Source organism: Salvelinus sp. IW2-2015, linkage group LG9 (genome assembly GCF_002910315.2).
Source record: "Salvelinus sp. IW2-2015 linkage group LG9, ASM291031v2, whole genome shotgun sequence".
In the NCBI taxonomy this organism is placed as follows: domain Eukaryota; kingdom Metazoa; phylum Chordata; class Actinopteri; order Salmoniformes; family Salmonidae; genus Salvelinus; species Salvelinus sp. IW2-2015.
The window spans coordinates 24,684,211-24,696,683 of record NC_036849.1 but is presented as its reverse complement, the minus strand read 5'-3'; the positions used below and the strand labels follow the sequence as shown (position 1 = coordinate 24,696,683).

Here is a 12,473-nt window from a genome sequence, read left to right as displayed (position 1 = left end):
CAGCCTGTAAAGGAATTGTGAATCAGCACAGGAAGTGGGATAAAGTGGTCTGGAAATTTCCATAGAGATGTTTTGGATGTACATTCAGTACACTGCTTCCTAGTAATCTGGATCCTTCGTGTCACAACAACAAGAACACTCTGTCTGCCAGTTGATGGCTAAGTAACTGGTATATAGCAACACTGGTATATAGCTTTTCATTTGACAACATTTTGACAACATTTTGTAGGGGAGCAATCTGGGACCTTCAAACTGTAATCATCATGCTTTATGTTATACATTGATTGCCTCATGTAATGTGCGATTACCTTAATAGAATAATCAAATCCCTACATTCTCCTCATTCCAGAATGTACATTATTGTCCAATCAACAGGATCTTTAGAATGCTGGCCATTGGCTAATTGATTACGCCAGACAGGCTGCTAATGCTAGCTGAACCTCTCCTGTCAGTAATGTGAAGCAGCCACTCTCTGGACCATTTCTCACATTCCCTCCCGGCCTGAACCGCCAAGAGCGCATCGCATCGCTCACACCCAAACCGCCACACGTTTGCCACTTACATTCCTGCAGAGAAAAAGCCAAGAGGCCAACAAATAAGTAATACATGTAACTTTGATTTCTGGAGGGAGCGAGAAAATCACCTGACAAAACAGTAGTGCGATGTAATCTTCCATGGTGAAGTATTAATTATCACCAGGTTCGAAGACGCATCGGCTGTCCCAATACACTTGTGTGTGACCGGGAACATTTCAATAAGATAGAGGGAAACATGAAGCATGAAAGACATACATGCACAAACAAACACATATATGCATTCTTGAGATACTTTATATAGGTGTACACAAACATTAAATTCACACCCAGACAACACATTGACACACACACACACATTGACACACACACACACACACACACACACACACACACACACACACACACACACACACACCTGTCTCTTATACACATCTAGATGTGTATAAGAGACAGCACACACACACACACACACACACACACACACACACACACACACACACAAACAAATCTACTGAGAGCAAGACAACATGTAGGGTGTTGGGGTGAGGGCTCTGGACCACGGAGAGAGAACAGTCACGACTGACCAGGCACATATTTTGACAGGGGAACGCTTTCTTACAGTACCCTACCCTTGCCATGGCTGCCAGAGGTTACATTTTTTGAAGTTTTGAAACATGGCTCAGGAAAGCAATTTGAAGAGCAATCAAGGTACACAAAGGGGAAAGGGAAGCGAAACAGATTGAAAGAGGAACTGAGAGATTGCGCTGCTCCGTATAAAGCTTGGATTAGCAATGCAGCAGCAGTGTGCAAATATCCATTGAGAAACATAGAACTGTCATAACAATGCCACCTCTACTACAGTTAGCAGATTGGAATCTGCCTGCTGCCACTTATGTCTTGGAGGGTATGGTGGAAATGATAGTGGCCTAATGCATGTGGAGAGACTTATCTATATTTCTGAGAAGAAGAAAAAAGGAGACGAATAAAGGTGTGATTTCAACCTCCTATCTAAAGATGGCACTGTAGTTGAGAACGACAGAGAGAATCCCAAATATTCACTAAGTTTATTTAGGCCAGAGCAGAAAGCTAGAACACCCAGTGGAATTGACTGAATTGTGCTCTTTGAGTCAAGAATGGAAACAAAGACTATCTTCTGGACTGTGGTCTCTGTATTTAATTCTAGGGAGATTCTCACATGCCCAACAGAGAGACAGAGGAGGGAGGCTGATACTACACTACTAGAAAGAAGCTAGCACAACGTACTGTACCACAGAGGGTTAACACGGAGAGGGGGGGGGGGCTATCTCACTCTCTCTGTCTCTCTCTCTCTCTTTCTCGCTCTCTCAGAGCTCCAGTCTTAATTGGACGTGAAGGTTCTGTCAGGAAGGATTTGAGGTGTGGGGGTGAAAGGCAGAATGAGTTGGAGAGAAACCTGTCAAATGTGGTGTTAGGGCACATAATAGGCAGAGACCACACATGGGGGAGAATTTGTCACATACCAGACTGTCTCCAAACCAGACACAGGCTACTGTGTCTTCTCTTGATAGAGAGATCTGTGCTCAATGTGTTTGTTGCAGGTCATTTTGAACAGAAGATTTTGTATCTAACTTATGCATGCCATTAAGCAAAGGTGGTTGGTAACACGGAACCCAAACCGGCTGCGCGTGTGCGCTATCGTGCATATATTTATTTTGCCCCCCCACACCAAACGTGATCACGACATGCAGGTTAAAATATCAAAACAAACTCTGAACCAATTACATTAATTTGGGGACAGGTCGAAAAGCATTAAACATGTATGGCAATTTAGCTAGCTAGCTTGCACTTGCTAGCTAACGTTAATTTGTCCTATTTAGCTAGCTTGCTGTTGCTAGCTAATTTGTCCTGGGATATAAACATTGAGTTGTTATTTTACCTGAAATGCACAAGGACCTCTACTCCGACAATTAATACACACATAAAACGGTCAACCGAATCATTTCTAGTCATCTCTCCTCCTTCCAGGCTTTTTCATCTTTGAACTTATATGGTGATCGCATCTAAACTTTCATTGTATTACCACGACAACCGGCAACAAAGTTCGTCTTTCAGTCACCCACGTAGGTATAACCAATGAGGAGATGGCACGTGGGTACCTGCTTCTATAAACCAATGAGGAGATGACTTTCAGCGCGATCTGCGTCAGAAATAGGAACYACTTCTATTTTAGCCCTTGGCGTCGCAGACGCTCGTTGGCGCGCGCAAGCAGTGTGGGTGCAATAATTGAATAACATGGATTTCTAAATGTATTTTGCGACGCTCGCGCACGCGACGTGTCCGGTCTGGTCAGCATGTAAGCGAGGGCTACTTTTGACTTTTCTCACACAAATACATGCCCTCTCTGACACCTATGCAGMAGTTCTATGGATGCTGTCATTTCAAGAATGATAGCTTCTTTCACCGCATCATTTTGAGTCCTGATTCAGTGTTTCAGGGCATTTAGGTGTTTTGGAGATAGACGGACAGAGGGTTCCCATCCAGCCAGTGCCATTTTCACAGGATCTGTGTCTGAGAGACAACGCCAGCACTGCATAACCTCCGACTGAGATAACTCTGAAGGTAACGGCAAAAGACCCAAAAACACCTAAAATTACAGAGCTGAATCTCTCTTGAAAAAGAGCCTTCGCTGCCAAACCATCTCTCTATTCTTAGTGACTGGGTTTGATCTAGCACTAAAAACAAAATTCAGGTAGCTACAGTCGTCTTATACAGTAGGTTGGAGGAAAAGCAAATGCTCACACAAATAAATAAACCAATCAAACAGATGAAACAAACAAAGATCAAAGGAATATGAACAGCATTTTATATTCTATGTTCTGGGACATGCAGGCTTGGGATTTTGTTTGCATGTTGTTGTGTAGAATTGTATCACATTTCATTTCCCAGTACGCTGGCAAAAGTATCATTTACTGCCTTTATTCCCTTACTATACTGTACATATCTATATATACAGTGCCTTCGGAAAATATTCAACGTCATGACTTTTTCCACATTTTGTTACGTTATAGTCATAATCTAAAATGGATTTAAACAAAATCTTCAGCAATTTGCACACAATACCCCATGATGACAAAGCCAAAACAGTTTTTCTACATTTTTGCAAATTTATTTWAAAAAATCCAGAAATACCTTATTTACATAAGTATTCCGACCTTTTGCTATGAGACTCGAAATTGCACTTAGGTGCATCGTGTTCCATTGATCATCCTTGAGATGTTTCTACAACTTGATTGAAGTCCACCTGTGGTAAAATCAATTGATTGGACATGATTTGGAAAGGCACACAACTGTCTATATAAGGTTCCACAGTTGACAGTGAATGTCAGAGCAAAAACCAAGCCATGAGGTAAAAGGAATTGTCCGTAGAGATTCGAGACAGGATTGTGTCGAGGCACAGACCTGGGGAAGGGTACAAAAACATTTCTGCAGCATTGAAGGTCCCCAAGAACACAGTGGCCTCCATCATTATTAAATGGAAGAAGTTTGGAATCACCAAGACTCTTCCTAGAGATGGCCACCTGGCAAAACTGAGCAATCGGGGGAGAAGGGCCTTGGTTAGGGAGGTAAACAAGAACCCGATGGTCAATCTGACAGAGCTCTAGAGTCCCTCTGTGGAGATGGGAGAACCTTCAAGAAGGACAACCATCTCTGCAGCACTCCACCAATCAGGCCTTTATGGTAGAGTGGCCAGATGGAAGCCACTACTCAGTAAAAGGAACATGACAGCACGCTTGGAGTTTGCCAAAAGGCACCTAAAGACTCACAGACCATGAGGAACAAGATTCTCAGGTCTGATGAAAGCAATATTAAACTATTTGGTTTGAATGCCATGCGTCACGTCTGGAGGAAACCTGGCACCATCCCTATAGTGAAGCAGGGCGGTGGCAGTATCATGCTGTGGGGATGTTTTTCAGCGGCAGGGACTGGGATACTAGTCAGGATCGAGGCAAAGATGAAAGGGGCAAAGTACAGAGAGATCCTTTATGAAAACTTGCTTCAGACTGCCCAGGACCTCAGACTGAGGTGAGGGTTCACCTTCCAACAGGACAACGACCCTAAGCACACTGCCAAGACATCACAGGAGTGGCTTCGGGACAAGTCTCTGAATGTCCTTGAGTGGCCCAGCCAGAGGCCGGACTTGAACTAACATCTCTGGAGAGATCTGAAAATAGCTGTGCAGCGATGCGCCCCATCCAACCTGACAGAGATTGAGAGGATCTGCAGAGAAGAATGGGAGAAACTCCCCAAATACAGGTGTGTCAAGTTTGTAGCGTCAAACCCAAGAAGATGCGAGGCTGCAATCGCTGCCAAAGCTGCTTCAACAAAGTGCTAAGTAAAGGGTCTGAATACTTATGTAAATGTGATATTAGCTTCTTTTTTTTATAATCGCAAAAAAATCCTAAAAAACGTTTTTTAGCTTTGTCATTATGTGTTATTCTATGTAGATTGATGAGGGAAAAATCTATTTAATCAATTTTAGAATAAGGCTGTAACCTAACAAAATGTGGAAAAAGTTAAGGGGTCTGAATACTTTCTGAAGAAACTGTATACAGTACCAGTCAAACGTTTGGACATACCTACTAATTCAAGGGTTTTTCATTKTTTTTACTATTTTCTACATTGTAGAATAATAGTGAAGACATCAAAATTATGAAATAACACATATGTAAAAAAAGTTTTAATCAAATCAAAATATATTTTAGATTTTAGAATCTTCAACGTAGCCACCCTTTGCCTTGATGACAGTGTCATGACTGTCCTGATCAGGTCAGGTTACAGGAGACCACAACCCTACAGATTATCTCTCTAGGGGTCTGAAGATGTGGGGGTTTTATGACCCCTCACGCCCCTGGTAAATCTTAGGCCACACAACATTCCGGTGTCCCCTCAATACGGAGAACCACCCTCAGAACATTAAACATGCAATAAAGGGATTTTGGAACAATGGTTTCCATCAGCCACAATGGTGGTCATGATGATAGATGGAATATGAAAATGTATGTCATTTTTGTTTTGTTATTAAAGGTTAATAGATGACGTTATTACGAAAACATTGTAACGTTAAGAGTTTTCCTAGTATATGTTTGATGTCTATACATTGTACGTTGTGTGGAAAATGTCCAAATCAAAGAGAATGTTTTGGTAAAGATGAAATGTGAAGTTAGTTGTCTAAAATTGGATTTGAGTAAAATCTAGACCTTGCCTCTTAACTTGGTAAGCCCAGAGAATTGCCTTAAAGGCGGTTACGCCCACTTCTGACCCGAGGGTATAAAACCTGTGAGTGAAGAATTAACAGATCAGACTAAGTGACCCGAGCTGCAGCCGAGGTCTAAAAAGTCAACAAACCCAAAACGTAACACAAGTTTGAAGACAAAGAAATCTTTTTCTACCCAAGCTACGGATGAGTAGCTGTGTCTAAGCGGGTGAATTCAAGCCGAACCACCTAGCCTCCACTCCCCATCGAATCGTGGTATCTACACTGTTTCATTCCTATGCTTTTTCTCTCTTTTAAATCCCCATTTTGGGTAACACGCGCCATAGTGTGTTGGCCCGTTATATTAAGTTCTAATTAATAGCCTAGAATGTGTTTTTGTGTATGTGTATCTTTTATCATAATTTTAGCTTTCTAGTAAATAAATAATCAACTAAGATTGGTGTGGTACGAACTCATTGGTGAGACCCGGGTCCGTGCAGATTCCCAGATTATGCGACGTTCAGAACGAGACTGTAGAGGTAACTGATTAATTAGCGGCTGTTGTAAAATCGATATTCTGATATTCTTTGAGTTAATTTGGGAAATAGAAACTCAATTTAAAAAAAAATCCCATGGTGCCCCAGGTTAATGAGTAAATAATCGCTTGATTCAGTTAWTCACGCAATTATAAACCTTTAATCATTCGATGAGCAACAGTCGTCACATTAACTAATACAACGTCACGACAACAGCTTTGCACACTCTTGGCCTTCTCCTAACCAGCTTCATGAGGTAGTCACCTGGAATGCATTTCAATTAACAAGTGTGTCTTGTTAAAAGTTCATTTGTGGAATTTCTTTCATTCTAATGTGTTTGAGAATCAGTTGTGTTGTGACAAGGTAGGGGTGGTATACAGACGATAGCCCTATTTGGCAAAAGACCAAGTCCATATTATGGCAAGAACATCTCAAATAAGCAAAGAGAAACGACAGTCCATCATTACTTTAAGACATGAAGGTAAGTCAATCCGGAAAATTTTAAGAACTTTGAAAGTTTCTTCAAGTGCAGTTACAAAAACCGTCAAGCACTATGATGAAACTGGCTCTCATGAGGACCGTCACAGGAAAGGAAGACCCAGAGTTACCTCTGCTGCAGAGGATAAGTTCATTAGATTTAACTGCACCCCAGATTGCAGCCCAAATAAATGCTTCACCGAGTTCAAGTAACAGACAAGTCTCAACATCAACTGAGATAGCCGCCTCGCTTCGCGTTCCTATGCAGTATTTWGTTTTTTTACATGTTATTTCTTACATTGTTACCCCAGGTAATCTTAGGTTTTATTACATACAGTCGGGAAGAACTATTGGACATAAGAGCATCGTCAACTTAACAACAATACGATCAGGAATATGACCGAAGCGGATCCTGTGTTTTGCCTTCCACCCAGGACAATGGATCTGATCCCAGCCGGCGAACCTAAACAACGTCGCCGTAAAAGGGGCAAACGAAGCGGTCTTCTGGTCAGGCTCCGGAGATGGGCACATRGCGCACCACTCCCTAGCATACTACTCGCCAATGTCCAGTCTCTTGACAACAAGGTTGATGAAATCCGAGCAAGGGTTGCCTTCCAGAGAGACATCAGAGACTGTAACGTTTTTTCCTTCACGGAAACATGGCTCACTTGAGAGACGCTATCGGAGTCGGTGCAGCCAGCTGGTTTCTTCACACATCGCGCCGACAGAAACAAGCATATTTCTGGTAAGAAGAGTGGCGGGGGGGTATGCCTTATGATTAACGAGACGTGGTGTGATCATAACAACATACAGGAACTCAAGTCCTTCTGCATTGCGTCCAACAACAACATTGACAAATACGCTGATTCGGTGAGCGAGTTCATTAGGAAGTGCATCGGCGATGTCGTACCCACAGCAACTATTAAAACATTCCCAAACCAGAAACCGTGGATTGATGGCAGCATTCGCGCGAAACTGAAAGCGCAAACCACTGCTTTTAACCAGGGAAAGGTGACCGGAAACATGACCGAATACAAACAGTGTAGCTATTCCCTCCGCAAGGAAATCAAACAAGCTAAGCGTCAGTATAGAGACAAAGTAGAGTTGCAATTCAACGGCTCAGACACAAGAGGCATGTGGCAGGGTCTACAGTCAATCACGGATTACAAAAAGAAAACCAGCCCCGTCGCGAACCAGGATGTCTTGCTCCCAGACAGACTAAATCATTTCTTTGCTCGCTTTGAGGACAATACAGTGCCACTGACACAGCCCGCTACCAAAACCTGCAGACTCTCCTTCACTGCAGTGAGTAAAACATTTAAACGTGTTAACCCTCGCAAGGCTGCAGGCCCAGACGGCATCCCCAGCCGTGTCCTCAGAGCATGCGCAGACCAGCTGGCTGGTGTGTTTACGGACATATTCAATCTAACCTTATCCAAGTCTGCTGTTCCCATATGCTTCAAGAGGGCCACCATTGTTCCTGTTCCCAAGAAAGCTAAGGTAACTGAGCTAAACGACTACCGCCCCGTAGCACTCACTTCCGTCATCAGAAGTGCTTTGAGAGACTAGTCAAGGACCATATCACCTCCCCTACCTGACACCTCTAGACCCACTCAATTTGCTTACCGCCCCAATAGGTCCAAGACGACGCAATCGCAACACACTGCACACTGCCCTAACCCATCTGGACAAGAGGAATACCTATGTGAGAATGCTGTTCATCGACTACAGCTCAGCATTTAACACCATAGTACCTCCAAACTCGTCATCAAGCTCGAGACCCTGGGTCTCGACCCGCCCTGTGCAACTGGGTACTGACTTCCTGACGGGCACCCCCAGGTGGTGAGGGTATGTAACAACATCTCACCCCGCTGATCCTCAACACTGGGGCCCGACAAGGGTGCGTTCTGAGCCCTCTCCTGTACTCCCTGTTCACCCACGACTGCGTGGTCATGCACGCTCCAACTCAATCATCAAGTTTGCGGACGACACTACAGTGGTAGGATTGATTACCAACAACGACGAGACGGCCTACAGGGAGGAGGTGAGGGCCCTCGGAGTGTGGTGTCAGGAAAATAACCTCACACTGAACATCAACAAAAACAAAGGAAATGAGTGGACTTCAGGAAACAGCAGAGGGAGCACCCCCTATCCACATCGACGGGACAGTAGTGGAGAGGTAGTAAGTTTTAAGTTCCTCGGCGTACACATCAGGGACAAACTGAATTGGTCCACCCACACAGACAGCGTTGTGAAGAAGGCGCAGCAGTGCCTCTTCAACCTCAGGAGGCTGAAGAAATTTGGCTTGTCACCAAAAGCACTCACAAACTTCTACAGATGCACAATCGAGAGCATCCTGTCGGGCTGTATCACCGCCTGGTACGGCAACTGCTCCTCCACAACCGTAAGGCTCTCCAGAGGGGTAGTGAGGTCTGCACAACGCATCACTGGGGGCAAACTACCTGCCCTCCAGGACACCTACACACCCGATGTCACAGGAAGGCCATAAAGATCATCAAGGACAACAACCACCCGAGCCACTGCCTGTTCACCCCGCTATCATCCAGAAGGCGAGGTCAGTACAGGTGCATCAAAGCAGGGACGAGAGACTGAAAAACAGTTTCTATCTCAAGGCCATCAGACTGTTAAACAGCCACCACTAACATCGAGTGGCTGCTGCCAACATACTGACTCAACTCCAGCCCACTTTAATAATGGGAATTGATCAAAAATGTATCACTAGCACTTTAAACAATGCCACTTAATATAATGTATATGTATATACTGTACTCTATATCATCTACTGCATCTTGCCAGCTTTATGTAATACATGTATCACTAGCTCACTTAACTATGCCACTTTTCTGTTTACATACCCTACATTACTCATCTCATATGTATATACTGTACTCGATACCATCTTGCCTATGCCGTTCTGTACCATCACTCATTCATATATCTTTATGTACATATTCTTTATCCCTTTACACTTGTGTGTATAAGGTAGTAGTTGTGGAATTGTTAGGTTAGATTACTCGTTGGTTATTACAGCATTGTCGGAACTAGAAGCACAAGCATTTTGCTACACTTGTATTAACATCTGCTAACCATGTGTATGTGACAAATACAATTTGATTTGATTTGTTCAGAGGAGACTTCGTGAATCAGGCCTTCACTACTAAAGGACACCAATAATAAAAAGAGACTTGCTCGCGCCAAGAAACACGAGCAATGGACATTAGACTGGTGGAAATCTGTCCTTTAGTCTGATGAGTCCAAATCTGAGATTTTTGGTTCCAACCGTCGTGTCTTTGTGAGACGCAGAGTAGGTGAACGGGTGATCTCCGCATGTGTGGTTCCCACCGTGAATCATGGAGGACGAGGTGTGATGGTGTGGGGGTGCTTTGGTGGTGCTGCATCAGATGACCTGGCCTCCACAAACACCTGATCTCACCCCAGTTGAGATGGTTTGAGATGAGTTGGACCACAGAGGGAAGGAAAATCAGCCAACAAGTGCTCAGCATATGTGGGAACTCCTTCAAGACTGTTGGAAAAGCATTCCAGGTGAAGCTGGTTTAAAGAATGCCAGAGCGTGCAAAGCTGTCATCAAGGCAAAGGGTGGTTTCTTTGAAGAATCTCAAATATAAAATATATTTTGATCTGTTAAAAAAAAATGGTTACCACATGATTCCATATGTGTTATCTCATAGTTTTGATGTCTTTTGATGTCTACAACATAAAATAAAGAAAAACCCTTGAAGGAGTAGGTGTGTCCAAACTTTTGACTGGCACTGTATATATATATATATATATATTCTAGGCTAACCATTCCACAATGCAAATATGTACATTCTTTTGAATATTATATCCTAATATCTTTCGGTGTAACAGGCAAGTAAATAAAGTCTCACCTTGGCCTTGACTCTGCTCATCAAACTCCTCCTCATACTCTTCCTCATCTTCTTCCTCTTCTACTCCCTCTTCCTCCTCCTCCTCCTCTTCTTGTTCCACCTCTCCCTCCTCCCCCTCTCCCTCCCCTCTCTCCACATCTCCTTCTTCCTGCTCCATCTGTTCCTCATTGTCATCCGAGTATCTCTCCTCTTCCTCATCCGCTACCTCCTCCTCTTCCTCATCTCCCCCATCCTCTACTCCCTCCTCCACCTCCTCCTCTCTATCATCCATCTCCTCTGTTCCGTCCGTCTCGTAGCTCTCCTCCATAGTAGAGTTGTCCATCTGGGTTATGAGTGGTGTCCCCTTGGATGCTGGTTCAAGGGGTTCCAGTATGGGCTCCAGCACTTCCAGGGGTTCCAGAGGCTGTCTGTCCACTGTTTTCCTCTTCTTGGCCAGAGGGCAGCCGTACACACTGCAGGGGACAGATAACACCAGAACCATTAACTGTTAGCCAGCAGACCCAAAACCCCAGCCACTCACCAGGCTTAGTGGCTGACTGGCTAAGCTAATACAATACACTGGCTCTGGTCTCTAAATGTGTCACTGGGCCAGCACACTACCCAGCAGGCTATTCACTGATTAAAACACATTTGGAGAGAATTCTACAAAACACAATAAAACACAACTGCAGCACAATGGTACAAGTAGTTGAATGTTCTCTCGCTTTCTCGCTGCAGAACAGCTCTAGGACAGACCCAATGCTCTGCTGAAGGTTTTTGTTTGTGGCACCATAGAGAAAGTGAAATCAAAGTTTAGGAAACGGAGCTCTAATCGTGCCCATAATCATTCACTATTGTGTAATTACATTCTAATTGCCATCCTTTGCTGGGTTAATAATTATAGGAGGCAAGATGAGGATTTCTGAGACAAATAACAACAATGATATTAAAACAAATAGATAATTACATCCCTGGGTTACCCTCTGAAAATAAATGGTTTATTTAGCTGGCATCGTTGGGAAAACAGCATAATCAGAGGGATGGGTTTACTGTATTCTCCTGGTCCCATTGGCAGCAGAGGACACATTTTAATCTGATCATCTGATCATCTGTGTATTCACCCAGAATATTGATCACAGGAGCCTAATCCATTTCCCTCATCAAACCATGGGGAGTCTGGGGGCGATACAGGTCTGTGTGTGTGTGTGTGTTCAAGTGCATGTGTGTATGTGTGCATTGATGTGCGCATGTGGCACCCAGTCCCTCTATCAAACAAACCACACGGACAGAGTCCCAATGAGACCAGTGCGACAACGTGTTTTGGGTGCCAAGCAGAGCAGTGTTCCATGCTGGTCGGTAACAGAGTCAGAAATGCTTCAGGTATGCTTAGTTAGAGGCTACTGAGCTGTGAAATGCTCCTGATTCCCCTTCACACCAGCCCAGAGTGTTTATCCCTCCTCACTCAGCCCAGAATAGGCCCTAATGTGAACAAATAGACAGCATTAGGTTGAAGGAGCGGAGGAGTGAAATTATATCAGCAGTTATTATAGTCGGTGGAGGCGTTCTGTTTTGGACGTTTCCAAGCGGATGTGGCACCTCTCGGAAGCCTCCTCCACTCAAGGTTAGGGGGGAGCTACTAGTACATAAGCCTCATTTCTTAAATTGGTGGAGAACTGGGTATTCTGACTCACTGCAACATGCTAACTGTAGACCTTTTACCAGTGTTTATTTGTTTCAGAATTGCAAAGCTGCATGAATTATAATCCCTCCCTCCCTCCTCACCTCCTCCCTCCACGCACGC

The 12,473-nt window shown here is 44.0% G+C and overlaps 1 protein-coding gene across 8 annotated transcripts in view; it reads right to left on the bottom strand.

Annotated features, from left to right (window-relative positions):
* The window catches only part of LOC111968857 (myelin transcription factor 1-like protein), a 204,474-nt gene that overhangs the window by 42,576 nt on the left and 149,425 nt on the right, over positions 1-12,473 (bottom strand). For all 8 annotated transcript variants that reach the window (XM_070445226.1, XM_023994773.2, XM_023994769.2 and 5 more), the window contains one exon: positions 10,694-11,145. In XM_070445226.1, coding sequence (XP_070301327.1) covers positions 10,694-11,145 — 452 coding nt within the window. The remainder of the gene's footprint in view (positions 1-10,693; positions 11,146-12,473) is intronic.